This window comes from Cimex lectularius, unplaced genomic scaffold (genome assembly GCF_000648675.2).
Source record: "Cimex lectularius strain Harlan isolate CLEC.00 unplaced genomic scaffold, Clec_2.1 scaffold147, whole genome shotgun sequence".
Lineage (NCBI taxonomy): Eukaryota > Metazoa > Arthropoda > Insecta > Hemiptera > Cimicidae > Cimex > Cimex lectularius.
Genome location: NW_019392851.1, coordinates 350,809 through 375,712, shown reverse-complemented (window position 1 = coordinate 375,712; position 24,904 = coordinate 350,809). Strand labels below are relative to the sequence as shown.

The window sequence follows — 24,904 nt, the reverse complement described above, 5'->3', positions numbered from 1 at the left end:
TGCATGGTTTTAAGAGGAAAACAGTGGCTACATAATCATCCAGTATTTCATAAACAAGGCATACAGTTTTTAATTTTTTGTTTCTGATGCAGAAGGAAAGTCAAGTCAAAATATCCTTCACTTATTATCATTCATGGTTTCTTCTTTTCCAACCCCATCTATCACAGTTTCTGGTTGTCCATCAGAGATTTATCATACATTGTTTCATTTCCTCCAGCACCATCCTTTCGAACACATAGTACTACAGCATCTCCTCCTACCTCAGTGTTTTGTTTACTCGTCCATTGTTTTTTCGTTTTGCTCATGATTATTTTGCCCATTCAATAAAGTATTATCTTCCTCGGTTCACTTACTGAGCCACGAGGATTCTACTGCGGCTTCTTCGAGCCTTGGCACTTTGTCTTTGTTTTAGGAAAACTACAGTCCGTTATCGCTCCAGGTTGTTAGTTGATTGCCATATTTAAATGGGACTTCTGAGGCCATGATAACTGTTGACGGTCAAATTTGCTAAAACAATAAACTGCCTAAAATTATTCTAAAATGTCTAATATTTAGTGACCGATAATTATTGATTGTTTAAAGATAGTGAGATGCGTACAGGAAAACAGTGTAGATTAGAAAGACTTCTTTATCGTGCCAACGTTTCGATCATTATTGAGATCATCTTCAGGGCTTGGGATTTATAGTAATAATTATTTCCCGGGTTCCGTTTCTTTGCTGCCGGTATCATCTTTCCCAACACTACTTGGGATGAGCAATGGGGATTCTTTAAACACCCTCAACAAAAAATAAAAAATAATAAAAAATAATAATAAAAAAAAAATAATAATAAAAAAAAAATAAAAAAAATATATATATAAAAAAAAAAAAAATCTGTAACTCAGCTTGAAGGATTTTACTACAAAATGAGGTATATTATTCACATGATTTGCTTTAATTCGGTAGTTGACTATGTTGTTCAAGAGGTTAGGTTTATGTGTCTTATGTGTTGCGAAACAGAAAACACTGAATAAACACAAATTCACCCATTCTGGATACCAGAATATTTTCTTAGTTATCATCGGTTTCTATAAAAGGATAAATTCATGCACTTACAAATATATTTTAAGTGCAATTCAAGCGTTTTAAGTAAATTGAAATGTTGGATAAATCTTGGTCTCTAAGTACAAATAATTAAATAAATAATTTGGTGTGTTGGGGGTAAATTAAAAATAGTACGCTAAAATACCTTAATTCTTTTGTGCATCTTGAAACCCCTCATTTGTGAACTTTAAAGATAAGCACGTTAAATACTGTATTCAGTAATTTATATTTGAATTTCCTTTTGCTAATGAACGTCTTTTTCTATTTTACAACATAGACGAACAGTTGGCAAATTGCCGAAAGTGTCGTAAAGAACAAACCAGTAGAGCTCAACTTAACACATATAAGTTATTTTTTATTGTTTTGATTGATTAGTCAGAATGTATCTGATAAATTCTTTTTTTTGACAACTGAATAAAATTTACATTCAGTGGAAACGGCCACTGACTTCCGATAAATATAGATGACATTGAGCCGATACAGTTCTGAAACTGGACCTACATGACGAAGGCGGTCTAGGTCAATTTGCCCCGACCGCAGATATTGGGTTGTCCGGAAAATAATGCAGGATTTTGGTATTAAACAAAAAAAAAGAAACTAGTTACTTTAAAGCAATGTTCTTTAATCAAAATAATTTCCNAATGAGTAATCCTGTAAACGTAAACAGAATATTTTATATAGATTTTTTTTAATGAAAACTTAAAATCCTGCATTATTTTCCGGACAACCCGATACAATTATTGTCCGTTGCCAAGAATTCCAGGGGAAAAGGTTAACCGCAGAGTACTTTAAATGCGTAAACCGCAGTTAACAATTGATCACGCGTCGATATACCGTCTCTAGGAATAAAATGCTGATCATTTTTCTCCGACGTTTTGCTTTATAAAGGGTCTGAATAAAACTCATACCTACTCAGTCCGCGTAGAATTTTCCGTCGACGGCAGCAGTTCCGTCTTTCTTTCTCGATTTGATAGGGTTGCCCTTGGGACAAGGTAACAGCCCAGCCCAGACCTGCCATATTAGTTATCCAACATTCCAATCACCTTGCGGCTCGCCTAGTTCAATATTCGTAACACATGGTTAAATGGAAATATTTATTTGTTTAACCCTCCCGACCGACAGTGACATTGAAATAGCCAACAATTAACATTAATAATATACGACAAAAACACGTATTATACGCACAATACAAATCAAGAACGAGCCCTTTCACTTATTCCCTAAGTAACAAACTTATCCCCAAGTTTCATTATTTAATTTGTATAGCTGTATATTTTTTTTAACGAAACAAATAAAAACACAGAAACTGTTAATACTTTATATTACATAATTTGTTGAAGTGGTGAGGAGCGGTCAAGAAAGAGTTTAGATAAACACCTTTTTTCATTTTTTATCGACGTTTCGACCTTTATTCGGGTCATCTTCAGAGCATAAAGTGTGGTCTAGTCTTGTGTGTCATAATGGTTTTGTGTGAAAATGCTGTGAAACGACAAAAATAATAAAATAATAATAATAAAAACTTGCAACGTTATATTTTCTTTTAGCTCTACTTACGGACTGGATCGCAAAATCCTTCGGAAGACGCCAAATTTCATTGTTTATTGGCGGTAACTTATCGAACTATCGAACTTCTTCTTCTTGGCCCTTTTGGTAGTCCGTTGAAAAAAATTGGTCATTTTTGGCTAAATAGATTTTTTTTTCTCAGGGTCGGTATTACGTTTTAAGCATCATGCCTAGCTATTATGAAAAATATATAAATATTTGAGTGTTCAGTTTTTGTCTTTGAGTGTATTTTGCACAAATAAATCACGCACCTGAAAACGGCGCAGGATGCCGAAACATCGTATATTTGAAAATTTCTTTAACTTCCATCAAAAAACGTTTAAAAACAAGAAAAACGTTTTATTGTGTTTTTTACATAAAAAAAGCCTAGAAGCATGAGGATATCAGAGAGTGAAAAGACTTTATAATACTGTAAAACTGTATTTGATAAAAATGTGGACTATTTAAAAAAATTGCTAGAACTTTAGACTCTTTTGGAGGGAATTGTGTTAGACAGGATAATCAATTCAATGACACCATGTATCCGAGATGGAAGAGCTATTCTCATTCCTCCGACTTTTCATCCACTGCTACCGAAATTTAGTAGGAATAAGCATTTGCAGATGAACATATCTTACAGGTACCAGGAGTTAACTCAGCTGATTTTGGGGTGTGACTTAAAAGTATTTTGTGGGGCTTCCCAAACCGTGGTCCACGGCGAACTTCGAGAAAAATTAATAATTACAAAAATAAACGTAGAATGTAAATAAAATTAAAAAGTAATAACATTGAGTAGATACTGAAAACGAAATTTTTATATTTTTATTTACTCATTCAACATGTATTTTTGCACACACAAGCAGAATAAGTGAAGTGAGATGGACGAGACTACTCTGATCGGCGGTCGATTCCGGGGAACTGCTGCTTCTGGCACATCCTGGATTTTTGTAATGTTTCTCGAAAATGTATTGAAGTTCAAACTTCTCTAGCGAGTGCATCCTATCTCAGTAATAATAATTGATGAATTATCTCCCCAAAACGGATCGGTGGCTGAAGTCAAGGATCTCTGAGGAAGCATACAATTTCTCCATCATCTAAACAGCCAGGAAATCGCCGAATTGGAATTGATGAGGCGAAAGGACAACCTTCCGATGAAGACATTACCGAAGACAAGCCAAATAAGGACATCTTCAGATGAAGCAGGTTCCAGTACGCTCAAATTCTAAACGTCTTCAAAGAGTTGCAGTTCAAACAGCCATTGGATTTGGGATATCTAAAAAGCGTATGTACCACGTCAGCTACTTGGATTTGTGATTTATAGAGGCTCAGTGTTTGATCTGAGCGTACTTCCAAACATTTTAAAAATTCCAGTTAAATTGCGTCAACATTTTGGGGGTACACACCAGAAATCTGGGCGAAGCAGACTGACTTTTCATGAGGAAGCGAACTGAACTGTCTGCTTCTTAAACCTTCCTTAAAACTCATGCAACAAATGAAAACTCATGAAAAGCGCCTTTCTTGATATGCTATTTAGTGGCACAGGCAGGTAAAGCCAAAAACATTACGCAAACCCTCATCAAACCGTGTGTTAACAATATTGTCTTGCATGCTTGACAAAAAAACAAACAGTAAAACATATATGGACAGTGCCATTATCAAACAAAACTGTCAAATGATGTGAAACAATCACTGGTTTCTCGCATCCAACACAATTCATTCCACAACATCATCCCTGCTTCTCCATACAGAAGCTAGGTGGCGGTCTCGGAAGAAAGCACTTTCACGATTACAGGAATTAAGTTCTCATGTCTTATCTTTGTTGATGGACACAATTTCAAACTGGCCAACGGTTTCAATGATGAGAAACGGCAGTATATCAGATATTTTCATGAAACTGAATGAGATGAGTCTTTCTTGCAAGGGAACAGTATCTCAACTTTCGATACTGACAAAGTTCGCGCCTTCAAAAGAAAAATCCAGTTTTGGGTTGAATCTCTTGGAGAAGGAAGAGGTGGAGTAAACAGTCGTATGTTAAATTATTTTTTAAAACAAAACAAAACAAACTGGAGCTTTCGAAAGCTGATTGATGAAATAAGTGAACACATTGGAAGTTCGTAGATGTCTTTTGAGCACTACTTCCCAACAGCATGAAATACAATGCTGCAAGACAAAAGATGGTCATACCGTTTTCAGTTTTGATGAATCCAAACAATCTATCTTCAAATGAATACGTATGCTTGAAAGACATTACTTTACACTCCATCTTGAAATCTACTTTCAAGTCCGATATCCCAATCTTTGTCTCCGTCTGGAAAACAAAAAATTTCAATCGGTCGTTCAAAAAGCAAAACATGTTCTTCCATTTGCCCCTTTGCAAAGCCGGATTTTCTATCTATACAGCCACCAAAATTAAATACCGAAGATGTCTAGATGCTGAACCCGACATCCATTTCCAGCTATCAAAAATTAACCCCAACCAATTTCTAAATTCTAAATTAAGTGCAGGGTAAATCATCACTCTTCCCATTAATTCGTACTTTATCAAAGTAAAAGTTTTTAATTCAATAATTTTAAAAGTTCTTAGCTTAAATATTTTCTAGTTTCTAATATATTTACGTTTTACCCTGTCAAAATTTATGTTTAAATTATAAAATGATGATAGGTTTTAACTCGCATTGCACACATATTGATGATAAAATAAATGGTTTTGGGATTGGATTTGGCACCGTGAATATTACTGTTTATGTCAACAGTAGATTAGAGATTGTTACAAATCTAACGGGATTATATAAAACACACACATGTGATTGTCACTTGACTAATATTTTAATGAAAAAGAGGGAGTGGCAATTTTCATGGTCATTCACCGCACTACTATATAAACATACGCGTACCGTCAACGGTCAACACAGTCCTTTCTCAGGAGGTGCAAAACTACCACCATGAAATCAGCTGTGAGTGATTAAAATATAACATAGACAACTTTTAGAACCGCCCGTTTAGAAATGGATAACAAAATGTGATCTTATTGGCTGATAAAATTTACGCTGAATGTTTTTTCAAAATAATTGTAACGCTTTTTTTTCCAGTTCGCTCTTTTGGTTTGCCTTTTCGGCTACGCTGCCTCCAGTGCCGTCGGCTATGTAGGAGTTGTCGGACTCCACGGTCTGGCTCATGATGACGGTCAATGGAAGCCCCATTTGGACGGTTCCGTCCTCGGATCAGGAAATTTGAAGTGGGGACACCACGATGACGGACAGTGGAAGCCACTTTTGGACAACTCTCTCGCTGGACAATCTGGACACGGTCTCCTCGCTCACGGAGTCGTCGCTCACGGTCTCGTCGGACATGGACTCGTCGGACACGGTCTCGTCGGACACCACTTGTACAAGAGGTCCGTCTGGGGAGTCAACCCTCATTCTCTCCCTGTCCCACTCGACACCCTCGAAGTCGCCGTCGGCAAACAGGCTCACGCCGTCGCTCACGCCAGGCAAAACGCTTTGACCCACGCTCACGCTTACGCCAACGGTCTTCACGGAGTTGCTGCTGTCGCTCCCGTCGCCGCCGTCGCTCCCCTCGGCTTGGCCGGAGTAGGAGTTCACGGAGTCCACGGTGTACACGGTCTCGGAGTTCACGGTCTCGGAGTCCACGGATACGGAGTCCATGGTGTTCACGGTCTTTTCTAAATGTGATAAGATGTAGTCAAACAACCATCTGAAAACCTTGTAGTCCTAAAGAAAAATACACTATTGTTTTTTATAAAAAACACAACAAATAAGTATTTTTTCTCCCCTTCCTACTGAATCCAATACAATTTTAAGTGGGCAATTTATTTAAAACATTTCATAACTTACATTAATTACTTATAAATTGTAAGATCAGTGATGAAAAAATTGATACTGTCTAACAAACATTCTAAACGTTTTAGTAACAACTATGTATGTGCTCCAGATTATTTTGAACTATATGCTCAGCGAAATGTTTCAGATTTTAATTTAAAAATCAATAGAACGGTATTTAATTATAACTTCTTTATGCTTACCTATCTAGGGCATAATGAATATTTTTTGTGATTTCATTTATTTTTGTTTTTTATGTTAGTTACTAAAAATATCGAAACAGTGCCTTACTATCTAAAGGATTGGTTTACATCATATCAATATATTGAGTGAATTTAGTGCATAAATCATTCCTCTATAAAGTATTGTAAATTTTTATGCCTTTATTGAACGTGTATTTCAAAGTACTATATTAGTTGATTCTATTCGGTGGGATAAGGTAATCATACATGCACAGGACAGTATTAAATGTAAAGCAATGTAATTTATTAAAAATTACAAAAACCAAAAGCGGTCTCTAATAAAATAGGTGAAATGTCTCCCAGTGATCAAGTTGAATCCAAAACTGGAATGACAAGTAGTAAACAGAGAAAATAAACTAAAACGAACTTTCGATGAAAATCAAACTATCCTTAGTGGAAATCGTTGCGGATAACTCGGAAAAGAGTTGCGTTGAAAGTTCTCTCTCCTTTTAAATAAACAGATAAAACGTCAGTTGACTACAGTACAAAACAAATTAAATTTTATTTCACATTTGTCGTTTAGATTTAGTGTACGTTGTAACAGTCTTATTCGATTAAATCAATTTAAACATGTCCACACTCAATTTGTCTAAAATGAGTTCGTTATGACTTCTTGATATGATATTTACTAACGTAGAAACCTTTAATTATTAAATAAAAATTGCATTTTTTCAGATTAAATAAATAAAATAATAATAATAAAGTAGCAGTCACTACTTTTTCTGCCTTGGATGATGGTTTTAGAAGGTTAGGGTTGTTATAAATAAACAGTTCGTCATTTCTTATTATAGAACTTTTAAATATATAGGTTATTTTATGTCCTATAACTTTGCAGTTATTGAGTAAGTGATAAAAAAAATAAATGCAATAGAATTATTCACGTCTTTGACCAATTATTAATATTAATTACATAGTTTTAATGTATATTTTAAATGATTTCACGATGGTTTTTTTTCTTTTGTTAGGGTTCGCAACAGTAGAAGTCATATCAACCCTCAGGGTGCCGGTGTTTGTGAAAAAATCCAATTTGTAAGTATGTCGGGTTCGAATCCAGCGGCCCTGCATTCGAACCCGGGACCTTCACCTTACAGCGATATTGGCTAACATTTTACATCATTCAGATTATTGCAAATGGAAGTATCACACAGAAAATTTAGCGTTCTTTCAAATGGTGTAATTGGATTTGTTCTAGTCTCAACAGTTTGGAAGTTGTAAGCGTTTTTATGTGGTAAGGTAGTGTAAAGTTGAAAAAACCTAAATTGACGAATATCTTCAAAATGGAGAACTTTTCGAAAATTGTCTCCTGAGCATTTTTTGCTCCAAACAAAGAGTAGAATCGATTCCCTGAGTTTCGTCAGAAGGAACTGGGACACCCTTTATATCAAAGTAGGTATAATAACCTTTTACTTGTATAAACATTATTCCTCAAATTATATATATATATAATTTATTCATTTATTATTAATTTTTTTTTAAATAAAAACTTATTTGACACTTTTTTGTTTATTTAGGTGAACAGTATAGTAAAGCAAATACAAATCCACATAGAGACAAGTACTGCAAATACATACAGGTTGAGATTAACTTCTGGTCATATATTTTCTTTTTGATTGTGGCTTTTTTTGAGGGGGGGAGGAATAGAGACACGTAACTTTTGGGTTTTGTCAGGTTTCTCATGAACCAAAAAGTTTTAACACAACTTTCCAGGATCGCGGGTTACGAGTAGGATCTGTTTGAAATGGTACATATACTATTTCAAATGATAAATTACTCATCAATGTACATATTTTGATAGGTTTTTTCAAATTTGAATTCAAAGATGGAAAACGGTTTTTAATTAGGGGCTACCATTCCAACGGTTATTAGCGTGCCTCGAAATATTTCACAATAACACCCCAACAAAAAACAACAGGGGGGCAGAATTGGAGGCAACCCTGGGATCATATTGATACAAATGCCTAAAATAATAAAAATTGATTATTATATTACAGCATAAACAATATATAAAAACATATACCAAATTTGAATTTCAAGAAATTAAGTTACCACTTTAGCGTCATTATTCGTCTTTAAGTCTTCCCTCTCTCTCACTCTCTCTCTCTCTCTCTCTCTCTCTCTCTCTCTCTCTCTCTCTCTATATATATATATATATATATCTTTCATCTTAGGAATAAAAGAATTTCCATCAAATCAGATTTGGGTAATTCCTTAAAATTAGATGATTTAAGGGTTCAAATGGAGATTTATTTAGCTTCACATATAGACTTCCGCATTTCACATGTAAACAGTAAAAATATAAAGGTTACAAATGTTACAAGCATGAATACATTTAGACGTACTTATAATTACGAGGTTGTTCAGTTATCGACCAACTTTGATTATAATCTCTCTACACGTTTTTAACAGAACTTGTCAGGTTATCGTTATAACCTATACTTATAACCTATAGTTATAACTTGACAATTTCTGTTAAAAACGTATAGAGAGGTGTATTTAAACAATCGTTGACTTTTAAATGGTTATTACATTGTTATTTTTATTTAGGACGTCGTACATTCCCTGAGGAAGGGCAAATATAGAGCCGAAAGCTTGGCAACTGTATAATACAGTGTATGATTCATTGAAGGACCACATACCCAATAACATCCCAAACCAGATTATACTTATAATTAACAAAAATAACAAAAACAAAGGGGGCGTCGGTGGCCACAACGGTTTAGCCGGTGACACGGCGCTCATCACTGTAAGGTGAAGGTCCCGGGTTCGAATGCAGGGCTGCTGGAGGTTCAAATCTTCAAAATAACGGACACTTATATGCCAGTTCTTGTTAATGGCCCTGGTTTCGCCATTTAAAAAAAAATGAAATTTTCCGTTTTTATTATTTTTATTTCGCCTTTATATTGCTTAAATTAATTATGTGAATATATCATTTTAACGTACTTTTTATGTATAGCAATGAAAATATTGTAAAAGGTATGAAAGTTTATCAATAACGAAAAAATTGCTAAACCCCAAATATTTTTCAAGTATGCTAGGTCATAACGTTTTTTTCGTGAAGCTAATATGAAATTTCATTTTAGAACTTTTGAAGATCCCAAAATATAAATTTTTGGTAGAATTAAAATTTATCGATATTTTATCCCATAAATTTTTCCAATTTTTTAGAAGTGGTTATCCGAATATCTGATGGAAACGGCTGTAATTCAAAAACGGCTAAAAGGATTTTAGCATCAAACAGACCAAATGAAAGAAGAGGAATGTAGTCGCTTTTTAAAATATGTAAAATATTTCTGTAAGAAAATACACAATATAACAAAATTATTTTTCAGAAAATAATCCCCTTTTTTAAATATAAATAATATCCAACTTTAATGTTTGATACATTATAAAATGCTTTTGAAAATTGGTGTGTGTCCTATATTTAGGGGTGTAGCAGCACTAAATGAAAGTTTGGTCCAAGTCCGTAACCTTGCCAGTAGTACATTAGAGATCATCATAAAATACAACAGGAATGTAAAAAAGCATACGGGTGAATGTAACTTCACTCGTATTTTAATGAAAAGGGGGGAGTAGTAAGTTTTCATGGTCATGCTCTGTACTTACGTATATAAACGTACGTTCACCCTCAACGGTCAACACAGTCCTTTCTCAGGAGGTGCACTGCAAACACCATGAAATCAGCTGTGAGTATATATAAGTTATTAGTTATATCATAAACGAATTTTAGGGAAGACTTTTAATAGTGGAGAACAACATTTGGCTCTATTGAACTCTAAAAGTCATTTACGCATTAAAAAAGATATTATAATGCTTTTTATTTGCAGTTCGTTCTTTTGGCTTGCCTGTTCGGCTATGCTGCCTCCAGCGCTGTTGGATTGGTAGGAGTTGTCAACCCTCACTCCCTTCCCGTCCCCGCTGACACCCTTCATGTCGCCCTCGCCAAGCAGGCCCAGCTTGTCCAACAACACAGTGAAGGAACCAGGAATGTCCTCGGAGGTGGTGTCCCACTCCACCTTCCCGCTGACACCCACGAAGTCGCCGTCAGCAAACAGGCTCACGCCGTCGCTCACGCCAGGCAAAACGCTTTGACTCACGCTCATGCTTACACCAACGGTCTTCACGGAGTTGCTGCTGTCGCTCCCGTCGCTCACGTCGCTGCTGTCGCTCCCGTTGCTGCTGTCGCCCCCGTCGCTCCCCTCGGTTTGGCTGGAGTCGGAGTTCACGGTGTCCACGGATACGGAGCCCATGGTCTTGTTGGACACAGTCTTGTCGGACACGGTCTTGTAGGACACGGTCTCGTCGGACATCACTTGTACAAGAGGTCCGTCTGGGGAGTCAACCCTCACTCCCTCCCTGTCCCACTCGACACCCCCTACGTCGCTCACGCCAAGCACGCCCAGCTCGTCCAACAGCACACCGAAGGAACCAGGAACGTCCTCGGAGGCGGTGTCCCACTCCACCTTCCCGCTGACACCCACGAAGTCGCCGTCAGCAAACAGGCTCACGCCGTCGCTCACGCCAGGCAAAACGCTTTGACCCACGCTCACGCTTACACCAACGGTCTTCACGGAGTTGCTGCTGTCGCTCCCGTCGCTCACGTCGCTGCTGTCGCTCCCGTTGCTGCTGTCGCCCCCGTCGCTCCCCTCGGTTTGGCTGGAGTCGGAGTTCACGGTGTCCACGGATACGGAGCCCATGGTCTTGTTGGACACAGTCTTGTCGGACACGGTCTTGTAGGACACGGTCTCGTCGGACATCACTTGTACAAGAGGTCCGTCTGGGGAGTCAACCCTCACTCCCTCCCTGTCCCACTCGACACCCCCTACGTCGCTCACGCCAAGCACGCCCAGCTCGTCCAACAGCACACCGAAGGAACCAGGAACGTCCTCGGAGGCGGTGTCCCACTCCACCTTCCCGCTGACACCCACGAAGTCGCCGTCGGCAAACAAGCTCACGCCGTCGCTCACGCCAGACAAAACGCTTTGACCCACGCTCACGCTTACGCCAACGGTCTTCACGGAGTTGCTGCTGTCGCTCCCGTCGCCCACGTCGCTGCTGTCGCCCCCGTCGCCGCCGTCGCTCCCCTCGGTTTGGCCGGAGTCGGAGTTCACGGTCTCGGAGTTCACGAATACGGAGTCCATGGTTATGGAGTTCATGGTGTTCACGGTCTTTTCTAAATGTGATAAGATGTAGTCATACATCCAGCCTCAAACTTCCTTGTCCTATGGACAAATACACTATTTTTATAAACAAAATAATTTTTTTATCTACACCTTCCGAACCGAAAGAAATATAACCTTTCAAAACATTTGCAGTACAAAAAATATATTAACTGAAATTTATTAAAATTATGTTATTATGATACGAACTTGAATAGAGAAAAATAAAAACAAAAATTAAGTTGATTTTACTAAAATGGGGCGTCAAGTCAAAGGAAAAAAGCAATAAGGAAATGAATGAATGACTCATCTTAAGCTTAACTATTAAAAACAAATAGTATACGCACAAGTCAATGTAGGGAAGGGTAAGGCTGTCGTACACTGAACTAAGGAAGCAAAATCCCAGAGAATAGCAGGAAAAATCAAAAATAATATAATGTAAGGTAATTACAATTAACCAACGGTATATTTGGACAGATGAATGAAATCTCAGCATTTCTTTGAGCATTGTGCCTAGAGCATTGCTTTGATAATACTTTTATTGTAGCTTTGTTTCAGATAAGATATTTTTGTATGGATGACATGCGCTTAGTGGCATGTGACGAAGTGAAGAATTCTTAGCAATAAAGTATAAAATTTGAGAAACGTAAGTGGTAAATTTTAAATTAATATTGTAATATTATATTGAAATAAACAGATAAGGGATGAAGCCGTGAAGGTGAAAAAAACCACTTCTTTTTCTGCTGTCGAAGCTTTCGGCTTCCTCAGGACACTATTTCATTACAATCAGTATTTATTTAGAAATCGTGAGATGCGGTCTGGTGAGATGTAGGTTTCAGAAAAACATTTTCTTTTCATGCCAACGTTTCGATCTTTATTGAGATCATCTTCAGGGTTTAAAGTGTTTGTCTTCTGTGTAATTGTGCCATTCTTGCGTGTCGTGTCGAGAGTGCCCACAATTACACAGAAGACAAACACTTTGAGCCCTGAAGATGATCTCAATAAAGATCGAAACGTTGGCACGATAAAGAAAATGTTTTTCTGAAACCTACATCACACCAGNAATGAAGTTCTGTTAAAAAAATAATAATCATATACTCTGCTAAAAGTGTGGCTTTCGGTAATATTAATAAAACCTGATAGTGTAATGAATTAGTTTTTCTATTACGTCCGTTACTCGGTGAATTTGGTCTATTGTTGAGTGTCTTGTTCGGAATCCAAATTGGTGGTCAGGAATGATTTTCTTTTTTTCAACGATGTGTTTTATTCGTTTTAATAGTAACTTTTCGAAGAGTTTAGACCCTGTTGGTAGTAGCGATATTGGTCTATATGATTTAACTGCGTTCGCCGGTTTTCCTGGTTTTTTTATCATAATGACTTCTGCGAATTTCCAGATGCTGGGAATATATTTAAGTCTGATTGCAGCATTAAATAGGTATGTTATTTCTATAGGTATGATAAGGTCATATCCTGGAGTCTTTTTAGCGGGTAAATTTTTAATTTCTCGTGCTACTTCTTTAGGTGAAACTAGCTTTATATTTTCTTCTTGTGGCGTGGTTGTTACTTCAAGTATGCTACTATTGATGATTTCATTTGGTTTGAAGTTACTATAAATTGAATATTTTTACTGCTATAAGTAACTTGAAATAAATAAAATATTTTCCGGACATTTTATTCCTGTACGTTCCTTTAGAACCAACCAAGAATTTTTAAGAACATAGTTTGCAACGTACAATCTGTTAAAACCTCCGATGTGTTTTTCCTCTTTTAGAATGGCTTTTACCTCACACTACTAATCCACATCCCCTGACGGTTGAACTCTTTTAGTTCTAAAAGGAAAGAGAGCTTTCAATTGTATCCGTTTGAACGAGTTCCGATAAGGATAGTTTGATGTTTCCTAAAAGTACGTTTTAGTTCATTTTGTCTTGTAATTTCTGTCTTTTTCTGGTTTTAGATTGTACGTTGAAAGATTTTAGGTTTTTCATTATAAAACCATTCTATAAAAACTTAACTATGTACAACGTCGAACATAACAATTGATTAAATCATTAAACTAATTCATAACTAACTAATTTTATTTTATTTGAAGTTAATTAAGTAAAACTACTTAGTATCAACTTAGTATTTCAAGAATTGCCGCAATCAAATAATAAATCATCTTTAGCCACAAAGTGTTCCCAATTAAAAATTTCATGTTTCAAAATAGTTTTGCAGTTTGCTTATATGCTTGTGTGATGGTGGCCCATCCCAATTAAAATGTTCAAATTTTCAAATTAGGAAGAAACACGACCAATCTGATTGGTCGTGGATGTGTCAGCTGGAAAATCTCGAAAGGGGAGAGATTAACAAAAAGACCCATCAGCCGCCGTTTGCTCATCGATTTGCTCGGCCCGAAAGTGGATCCTGTTGATTAAGTTTAATTTACTGTGAAGATTAGAAACTATTTAAAATTTGAGAGAAAAGGTTTTGGAAGGTGTTTGATTCAGTTAGCAAACCATTAGTGTAAATTTTATTTTGGGTTTTAAATTAAAAACCTCGAAGGGTTTCTCTTCGGGATTATTCCTTGCGACATCAAACTGTAAGTCGTTTTTATTTTTATTTTATATGCATCAATTGTTCCCTAAAAGAAAGGAATCAAATTTTAATGCTAATCAATAAATTAAATTTTCTGTGAAATCATTTTTTTTTCTTTTTCACTCATTTTTCTATAAAAAATTAATAGCATTACACGTGAGGGAAAAGGTGTTATATTTTTATAAAACTGCCTTTTATAATAATACTGTAAATTAGTAAAAATTGAACGCTAAACACACACCAATCATATAGTTAACAAGTAATAGTAAATAATAAATAATTTAAATACAATTAGAAATGAATCTGATCGAATGGGGGCAATAATTGAGCTACTTTTTACGGGATTCTGCTAATATATTAAAGGAATGCCCTAAAAAAATTGGTTTGATGAAAATTACATGCGCGTTAAAAGGCCCAATTTGCACTCAGAATATTGAAATTATTATATTTTTATTATTGTATAATAATATAATATATTTTTTATTTATTAATATATTATTTAGTTTCGCCGCTTCCTTTTTTTTTTCATTCAATCATCCCCCCGCGAAAAAGCTAGCAGGCTTTAGGGGGTTGGCGAGAGAAGCCCTCGCTAGTTTTATATTATAGTTTTTTAAAGAAGTCAAAAACAACAACTCCAAGTAATTAAGCCTCTCGATTTTTAGCAGGCTCGCTAGAAAAGATAACCTGTACACTACTTCAACATTTCTTCCAAAGCAGTAATTTCTATGTATTTTTCTTTTAATTTGCATTTTAATTGTATAAGTAAATTTTTTTTTATAATCAAGCCTTTTTTCTCAAAAGTTTTGTCTTGCGACTTATTTATCGTAGCAAATGCTAGATGGCTGGGAATTGTAACGGTTTCAAAACAAAGGGCATTTCGGTACCTCCTCGTGTGATGATTATTAATATATATAATGTAATGTATATAAATATATGATGAATATGCACAATATCTCTCTTTTTATTCCCAGTTAGTATTTCGCAGTGTAGTACCGTCCGAACAATTTTTCTTTATCTCAAACCGGTCCCGTTACGCAAACCGGCTCCTGTACATAAATTTCTCAATAGCATAAAATAAACATCCTGCTTTTAAGTGTAGTTCTGCAGGAGGCAAACCCGAAGGTGCCATTGATTGTAAATATTCAATGGGATGCAAGCGACTAAGCATGATCTATGGAAACACACTTAGCAATTTCCCCTGGTAGTCGTTTCACAATAAAATGATTGATTTTTTCACTTCATGATTTCTAGATGCTGATAATAATTTCTTCCATAGATAAATCTAATGGATAAAATTGTAGATTATCCATTTTTTTTCTTAAAGTTGCTGTCCATATTAAAGTCGTCAGATTAAAAAAAATTAAAATGTGAATATTTGTCAATTATATATACAAATGGCAAAAAAATTCAAAAGGTGGGTTGAGTTGGGAATTTAGTGCCCGAGTGGATCGAAGTCACGATAGCTCAAGTGGTGGAGCAGCGGCGTATAGAGCCCAAGGTCGTGGGTTCGAATCCCGCTTGTGACACTGACTTTTTTATCTCAACCAATACCTTACATAAAGATTAATTAATTGAAAGTGGTTATTTGGTGGTCAATCGGACCACGAAATCTAATGGATTATATATAAAGTTGGATGTTAACCTTTCCTGGAAGGATGTGCTCCAAAATGGTGCATTGTGTGAAGGTTCTTATACTACCTTTAGGTTAATACCTTAGATGATCTTAATTCCTTTTTCATTATCCAATTTCATATACGACTTTAGCAACAGTTACTTTGGTAGCCGAGTGGTTAGCGTGAGAGACTCTCGGCTCTTAGACCCCGCGGTCGTGGGTTCAATTCCCGCCGTCGCCTCTGGCCTTTTTTTCACGTTACCCTCCCCACCCCCCAAAATGAATACGCATAATAATATTGTCATTGGCTAATATGCTAGAACATAAAGCCATTAAAAAAAATTAATATAAAAAACCAAACACATCTACACGTTTGCTAAATTCTTATTCATCACACCCCTTCGTTCCAAAAAATCAATGTAGTCCCAAATACTACCAACAAAATTTTTACGTTTACGTTTTTACGTTTCATGTATCAGAAAATGCATCTCAAGGAGATATGTAACATATTATAAATAAACAACTATCCAGATAAGTTGGTCAAAAATATCATAAGAAAACAATAAATACTATTTTTCACAATAATGTTAAGGTTGAGAATAAGGACATTGGAGATAACGAAATAGTGGATGATTGAAATTATTTTGGCTTCATAAAAGTGCAGGTCTTACCAAAAGCAAAATTTAAAAAAAATTATAAAAAACAAGCTATGTTCAAAAATAATAAATACTGTTATTTGGGTAAAAATGGTAAAAAGCTTAACATGTTTGGCGAACATCCTTCCATGTTCCAACGAAATGTTACAGCCGTTTCATATATAATTGAAAAACATTTACATTTTAATGTAAAATAAATTTTATTATGTTTAAATTTTATTAAATGTACGTAAATTTTTATAAAAAAATGTAAATGCTATTTTTTAGTTATCACTGAAGAGGGGACGAGTGAGTCCTAAATTATATTCAATATAGAATATGGTAGAGGGCTAACGTAAACATGACGACTGATTAATGGATAAAACTCTTCTTTTTCTGTGGTATTTCAAGTTTTTTACGATATTATTTCCAATATTTAATAATCAATCTGAGAATCCAATGGAATTTTCATCCGTACATATATCCTTTGACAATTTGAATTTCTGAAAGCTTTTCCATAACAAACTATTTTTGTTAACATGATTCATAAAATTTAACTGTCGAAAGTCACCAGTATAAAATTTTTCATAGCAAATTCACATCATCATTAAAACATCACCAAATTTCCTATCGATTATGGCCAGTGCAGTTTGGAGAATCATCAATGCTCATCCCAGTTGAAAATGTCTGCTTCTTAGAGTGCCTGTTTAATTTTCAATTCAATGTGACCCTGTTTTCAAATAAAATTAATGGAAACCCGAAAGTTTTATGTCCTGTCCAAGATGTGGGATAAAAATTGCCAAATTGCTGGTATTCCTGCCCAAGCAATGATTGCACATTTTTTGCCCAAACGCCTGCAGAAATGAATTAGATTGTACAAAAATGTTTTTACACTATCTCCAGGTCCGTCAACAAAAAATGTATTTTGTGAGCTACCCATTTGTCCAGTTTCATGCACCTGCTTTGGTTAGAAAGTGAAGAAAAAAAGAACTTCTTTTTATTAAAAAAATAGTGTATTTTCGTTAGGACAAGGAGGTTTTCAGTTGGTTGTTTTATTACATTTTATCACGCTTAGAAAAGACCGTGAACACCGTGGACTCCGTAACCATGGACTCCGTATCCATGGACTCCGAGACCGTGAACTCCGAGACCGTGAACTCCGAGACCGTGTACACCGTGGACTCCGTGAACTCCGACTCCGGCCAAGCCGAGGGGAGCGACGGCGGCGACGGGAGCGACAGCAGCAACTCCGTGAAGACCGTTGGCGTAAGCATGAGCGTGAGTCAAAGCGTTTTGCCTGGCGTGAGCGACGGCGTGAGCCTGTTTGCCGACGGCGACTTCGTGGGTGTCAGCGGGAAGGTGGAGTGGGACACCGCCTCCGAGGACGTTCCTGGTTCCTTCGGTGTGCTGTTGGACGAGCTGGGCGTGCTTGGCGTGAGCGACGTAGGGAGTGTCGAGTGGGACAGGGAGGGAGTAAGGGTTGACTCCCCAGACGGACCTCTTGTACAAGTGGTGTCCGACGAGACCGTGTCCGACGAGTCCGTGTCCGACGAGACCGTGTCCGACGAGTCCGTGTCCTACAAGTCCATGTCCGACGAGACCGTGAGCGACGACTCCGTGAGCGAGGAGACCGTGTCCAGATTGTCCAGCGAGAGAGTTGTCCAAAAGTGGCTTCCACTGTCCGTCATCGTGGTGTCCCCACTTCAAATTTCCTGATCCGAGGACGGAACCGTCCAAATGGGGCTTCCATTGACCGTCATCATGAGCCAGACCGTGGAGTCCGACAACTCCTACATAGCCGACGGCACTGGAGGCAGCGTAGCCGAAAAGGCAAAACAAAAGAGCGAACTGGAAAAAAAAGCGTTACAATTATTTTGAAAAAACATTCAGCGTAATTTTTATCAGCCAATAAGATCAAATTTTGTTATCCATTTCTAAACGGGCGGTTCTAAAAGTTCTATGTTATATTTTAATCACTCACAGCTGATTTCATGGTGGTAGTTTTGCACCTCCTGAGAAAGGACTGTGTTGACCGTTGACGGTACGCGTATGTTTATATAGTAGTAGTACAGCGGACGACCCTGAAAACCTGTCACTCCCGCTTTTGCACTAAAATCCTAATACTGTTAATAAAGATCACAATATATATTTAAAATAGGCACTAATTAAATGAAAATTTATGTATTTCTAAGTTTTGTCAAAGCTGACTGCTTGTTTTTACGTCTGATCATTATATATGCTATTATCATATAATTCTGTTTATATTAACAGTTTAAAAGCAATAATAAAAAATAAAAATAAAATTATCAATAATCATAATGTTCAATGATAATATCAAAATGATGCTGGTGTTGATTTGGTATCACTGAAGAAATGAGCCTTTATTTTGAACTTCCAACAGGGATCTTTGCCTGACTAGTCCCGGTGGTTCCGACGACGTGGTTGGTAACAGACAAAATCCTTCGACTAATCTAAATTAATATTTTGATTCAATATATAAAATTTAACACAATAATAAACCCATAGAATAAAAACAGAATGTTCGAACCATCAGAAATTATAGGCATGTTTATTGATCGGCGAAATATGCAAGGTACTCAAACTTTTCTATTCCGTATAGTTAGACAATTCTTTGGTGTCTGGAATATCCAGTCGAAATACGAACTTGCTTCAGAAACGCAAGTATAAGTACTTGAAGAAAATTATATAAAGTACAAGTTACCTAAAGTGAAAATAGCTAAAATCAAGATGGTCGAATTTTCAAGCTTTAATAAACTTTTCAATCCTGAGGGATATATTATTTTAATGACAATTATAGGCTAATAAGGATAATTAACGATGAAATGTAGAATTGCAAAAAATTGAATATTAATATTTATGTGTATTTAATATAAGTGTCTTTAAAAAAATTACCTTTATTGGATAAACTCTCTTATGTAGTGAAAACTGTCATAATTCAAATTTATAACGCCAGCAACAAAACAATACCATTAATTAAAAAACAAAATAATTGGAAAAATGCATTTGTAACTAACCAGCCACACACAGGACATTACAAAAAGTATTATAGTTGGGATTATTACTTTAATAACTAACATAACATAAATGCTAAGTAAGGAAAGGATATTTTTTTTATTATCCGAAATACACTGATGTACCAGCCTTACATTTTAACGAGGCACGAATTGCGTCCGTTAAAAGCCTTTGCACTCTTTGGAAAGGATTTCTGGTAAAATCCTGAATTTTTTTTCATTCATCAAGAACAGTCATTACCAACTCTTCTAGAAGGTTTCGTCGTCGTTAAGTTCCTCCCAAATATTTTCAATTGGATTCAAATCGTACTTTGAACTGGCCACACCAAGCATTCAATTCCTACCTTATTCAGGTTGTCATTCACAATACGTGCTCTACGGGGCTTGGCATTAATCTACATTAGCTAGAATTTCTCACCGATTTGGGGACAAATGGCATATGTTCTCCGATTTTGTCTTGTATATGAAATGAATCTTCCTCGCACAGGAACCAAATCGGTCCGGGCATCCAAGAAAATGCCTGCCCAGAACATCACTGACCCACCATGGAATGCCAAATGTGGAACCATACCGCATGGGGGTGTATTTTTCTCCTGAGCGTCTTCACTTCTTAGGCTAATCGGGAGATCTGAGGCCACCTGTCACCTCATCTGTAAAGAGAACTCGTCCTCAATCTTTCAATGTTAAATTCATATGCGATTTGAAGCCTGGCCATTTTCTGAGCTGTGGTAAGGTGAGGTCCACAAGCCGGGTGCCGGGCCCTGAGGTTATTTTCATTGAGCCTTGGAGAAGGTCGAAACATTTCGGAATTGCCTTATCAGATTAACTAAAATTCCTGACTGGGCCATTGAAAAAGGCTTAAAAATAAGATTAATGTCAAATGAAAAATGGCGAGAGGGCCTTAACAACATCCTCCAATGACACTCCCAAAGACAACGCTCCTGTCTTTCCAGTTGTTATAAAAACCTAACTGACGTTGGTATTGGTTCCAGCATTAGCTTTCGGAAGCTGCACGATCCAGTATACTTAAGTCGGAAATTCTCTTCGTTCCCGTTCATTGACTCCCTACCGGTGTGTTTCATTAAATCTCATTAAATCTCATGGCACATAAAGTAGGTAATAAAAATTTGGAACGTAGATCTTTTCTAACTATCCACTTTTTGTCCGGTAGAGCATGAAAATTATCTTGAAAATAAATAAATAAATAAATGAACGAATGAACGAATGAACGATTAAACGAATAAATAAATAAATGAATAAATAAATAATTAAAAAAAAGTTATATATCAATAGAATGGATAGATATCAAGAAAGCAAGAGAAAAAAAATGTAAGAACGAAAATTTTATGTTTTGTTATTTTCTGGCCTGACTCGATATAACAATCTTGAAAATATTAGAATTGAATAATGTATTAGAAACAAAAAATAGCTAAAGAATGCCGTCGTGACAGAACATACTAATAATATAGATTTCCAGTTACATAAATTTATTTAAGTTTTTTTATTTAACATACTTTAAGAATAATTTTTTTGAGGTACTTTAATAATTTAGTTGCGGCGTATTTAGCCGAACGTCGTGGGTTCGAATCCCGCTTGTGACACTGACTATAAAAACAAAACCTTAAAAAAACCTTAATTAATCGAAAATAATTTTTATTTTTTATTTAATTAATTTATATTCTATTTAATTGAACGTGTAAGAATATTGAGTTCAAGATTGAAAAATAAATTTATTTCTATTTTATAATGTATTTTTCACATTTAATTTGGATCTACAAAGTTTCAATTTTTTATTTCATATTTACTTATTTTCAAATTTACTATTTACATTTTTATATTGTAACCTTACGATTTAATAATTATTTAATAATTTCATTGTCCTAAAGAAGGGGATGTGTTTTTAAAAAGGTCGAACTGAGCGCATTCTTTCCAGTCGTCCTCATTCGTGATTGTCTTTCAATATAAAATCATAATGTTGAAGTTACTAATTACACCAGAGTTAATCTTGATTTGTCCCTTGAAACGTGCAACATTACCATTATGAAAATTAAAAGTTGGATTTTTCATAGATTTTTTATTTTCAAACTATTCAATAGGTAAATATCGTTCTGTATTAATTTTTAATAAACCTGAACTCTGGTTCAAGTTTTAGTGTTCAACGCGCCCAAAAAGGAATGTAAAATATTTTTACCCTTCGATTTGACACCCTCGAAAATTAGCCGGTTGGTGAATGTTTTTCTCCTTCAATTAATGCGGAATGGTCAAAAAGGCCGACAGGAGAATGCACTAGTATTTTAGTGCAATAGAAGGAGTGGCACGTTTTCATGGTCATGATCTACACTACTATATAAACCTACGAGTACCTCTAGCAGTCAACACAGTCCTTTCGCAGGAGGTGCAAAACAAACATCATGAAATCAGCTGTGAGTAAAGACGATTTATTACTTTTTATTTGCAGTTTATAATTACAGTAACAACAGTTAACATCGCGTTATGAAATTATTTTATTATTATTAAATTATTATATTTTCATATTTAGACTATTTCGTATTTTACATAATAATGTAATAATTTTGTAGTTGTACTTTTATAAATTGGGACATAAAATTGGCTCTAAACTCCGGAATAATGGAAACAATCTAATGTTTTTTGTTTTGTAGATAGTTCTTGTGGTTTGCTTGTTCGGCTATGCTGCCGCCGGCGCCGTCCATGGCTTGGGATTGGTCGGTCTTGCCAACGTCCACGACGATGGACAATGGAAGCCCCATTTGGACGGTTCCGTCCTCGGATCTGGAAACCTCCATTGGCTCGGTGCTGATCTCGACGATGGACAGTGGAAACCTCATTTGGACAACTCTTTCGCTGGACAGTCCGGACACGGTCTCCTCGCTCACGGTCTCGTCGGACATGGACTTGTAGGACACGGACTCGTCGGACACGGTCTCGTCGGACACCACTTGTACAAGAGGTCCGTCTAGGGAGTCAACCCTTACTCCCTCCCTGTCCCACTCGACACCCCCTACGTCGCTCACGCCAAGCACGCCCAGCTCGTCCAACAACACACCGAAGGAACCAGGAACGTCCTCGGAGGCGGTGTCCCACTCCACCTTCCCGCTGACACCCACGAAGTGGCCGTCGGCAAACAGGCTCACGCCGTCGCTCACGCCAGGCAAAACGCTTTGACCCACTCTCACGCTTACGCCAACGGTCTTCACGGAGTTGCTGCTGTCGCTCCCGTCGCCCACGTCGCCGCCGTCGCTCCCCTCGGTTTGGCCGGAGTCGGAGTCCACGGAGTCCACGGTGTACACGGTCTCGGAGTTCACGGTCTCGGAGTCCACGGATACGGAGTCCATGGTTACGGAGTCCACGGTGTCCACGGACTTTGGTAATAAGCCTGGCCAGTCGAACAAGTTACCAAAAATCTTAAATCTCATTACTTTAAGGAAAAATAAAGTACTAATTTAAGAAAATTCAATTTTTAAAAATTTACTATAAAATTTCCTACCTACATTCAGATACTGATTACCGATTTATATAAGGTCAATTCTGCACACGTATGGTCGTATATTGCTATGATTACTAGTAGCCTCCCTTGTGGCGGTTCAACATGGATTCCTACTCGTTCTGAATACAGAGCCAAGAATGCCAACCCTTAAATTATGTGGGACAAATCGAACAACCTTGCGTATACATTCGTGGGCTTTCATACTCAAGTATTTCATCACAACAGATGATTTCAATTCTTACATACTAATATTAACTCAATTCTTCTCATTTCACTGAGAACAATTCATACTTATTTTCCAACTTGAAAAAATGTGGTTTGATTGTTTTTGATCATTCAGACTGGTCTATTTTTGTTGTTTCGTTCCGTCCGACGTATTTGGCATATCGCCATCTTCAGTAGTGGGTTTATGTTGTGTAACAAAACGATAAAATCTGCACACCCATTTCACTGTTTACTAATGATTTTTTTAACATAAATTTTATTTATGCTAATAATTTGCAATAGCGACCTTCACAGATATCTGAACGTCGATACTGAAATGTATGTGATGTAGATGGTATGCTTAATAAGCACTATCTACGTCTTCAAAGCAAACCGACATTTGTGTTAGTTCTGTAAAAAGGTACGAGGTGAACTCAACAAGATAAACTGTGACATTAATGATTCGACTAAAGTGTATTTATTACAAAATTGGCCATTGTAAAATTAATAGATGTCTCATTTGATTATTTTACTAATAGATAAACGGAATTCTAGTAACAAATAAAGAATCACAAATCAACATTGAAGATCGAGAAAAGCTGAAACGCGCCTTATAGTCTAAACCTGCGAGGATCAAAATGATAGGAAACTATCGAATTGTAGGTCCATCTCCTCCCTTCAAATTTAAAAATAAAATCTCAAAATTAGCAAGATTTCCCATGTAAAATACGCTCTGGCACATGACTGATGAATTCCATTAAAAAAGTAAAGTAAGTTTTGTAATTTCCATGTCATTCCCGGAGGGCTTAATGTCCAACTCATCGGCTGTCACGAAGGAGAGGAAGGCAATCCTTAATTCTGTTTGCAAATTAATGTCAAATTAAATGTATTTCACTATTTTAAAATAACACTTTCATCTAAAAAAAAGAAAAAAAAGAGTACAACATTCTGTAAGTGGCTGTCGAGCGACTGTTTTACCTTTTGCCCTGTCACTTGTACATGACTCCAGCGCTTATGTCAATTTTCTTTTATGTGAAATTGTTGTAACAAAGTGCTTTTATTCATTTATTCATTCATTTATTACTTAGTTAAAACACGAAAGCCTCCAAATATAATAATAGTAACAGTAACGTTAACAGTGTATAAAAGTAAACAAACATGACCATATTTGAAAACATACATGTAAATAGAAATAAGAAAAGTCAAAGATTAAAATTCATTGCAGTTCAAGAGTAACGTCCATACTATTCCTTAAAAACTCAAAAATATTTTAAGATATTTTTAGGTGTTTTTTCAGGAACACAACAATACAACCATTTCGAAATATCCTTTTATTTTAACGATATCGATTTCGGGGGCACCAGCGAACAAGACAAAATAAAATTTATAAACAATATAAATTTTTTTAAAGATACATATATATTATATAAAAATCGACAATAAAACAGTTTCAAAATAGTGAGGTAAATTAAATGTGAAA

At 36.2% G+C, this 24,904-nt stretch overlaps 3 protein-coding genes across 3 annotated transcripts; 2 read left to right on the top strand and 1 right to left on the bottom strand.

Moving 5' to 3' along the window:
* The first annotated feature begins 10,298 nt into the window (after positions 1-10,298).
* On the top strand, positions 10,299-23,190 carry LOC106669171. Its single transcript, XM_014398478.2, has 5 exons — positions 10,299-10,389; positions 10,531-11,877; positions 17,710-18,300; positions 22,376-22,630; positions 22,694-23,190. The coding sequence occupies exons 1-5, from the start codon at positions 10,378-10,380 to the stop codon at positions 23,102-23,104; spliced, it is 2,616 nt and encodes an 871-aa protein (XP_014253964.2). The 5' UTR covers positions 10,299-10,377; the 3' UTR covers positions 23,105-23,190.
* Positions 17,675-18,755, bottom strand: LOC106669179. Its single transcript, XM_014398489.2, has 2 exons — positions 18,665-18,755; positions 17,675-18,531 (listed from the first exon to the last, which is right to left on the bottom strand). Exons 1-2 carry the CDS (start codon positions 18,674-18,676, stop codon positions 17,755-17,757), a joined length of 789 nt encoding a protein of 262 aa, XP_014253975.1. The 5' UTR covers positions 18,677-18,755; the 3' UTR covers positions 17,675-17,754.
* LOC106669191 lies at positions 22,056-22,814 on the top strand. The gene is made up of 2 exons (XM_014398508.2): positions 22,056-22,138; positions 22,376-22,814. Exons 1-2 carry the CDS (start codon positions 22,127-22,129, stop codon positions 22,691-22,693), a joined length of 330 nt encoding a protein of 109 aa, XP_014253994.1. The 5' UTR covers positions 22,056-22,126; the 3' UTR covers positions 22,694-22,814.
* Positions 23,191-24,904: the final 1,714 nt, after the last annotated feature.

Excerpts from the sequence above, each read along its gene's own strand:
- LOC106669171 (XM_014398478.2), top strand. Across the intron at positions 11,878-17,709 it reads ATGGTGTTCACGGTCTTTTC|GACAAGGAGGTTTTCAGTTG; the intron begins TAAATGTGATAA and ends TATTTTCGTTAG. Across the intron at positions 18,301-22,375 it reads AGACCGTGAGCGACGACTCC|ATAGTTCTTGTGGTTTGCTT; the intron begins GTGAGCGAGGAG and ends TTTGTTTTGTAG.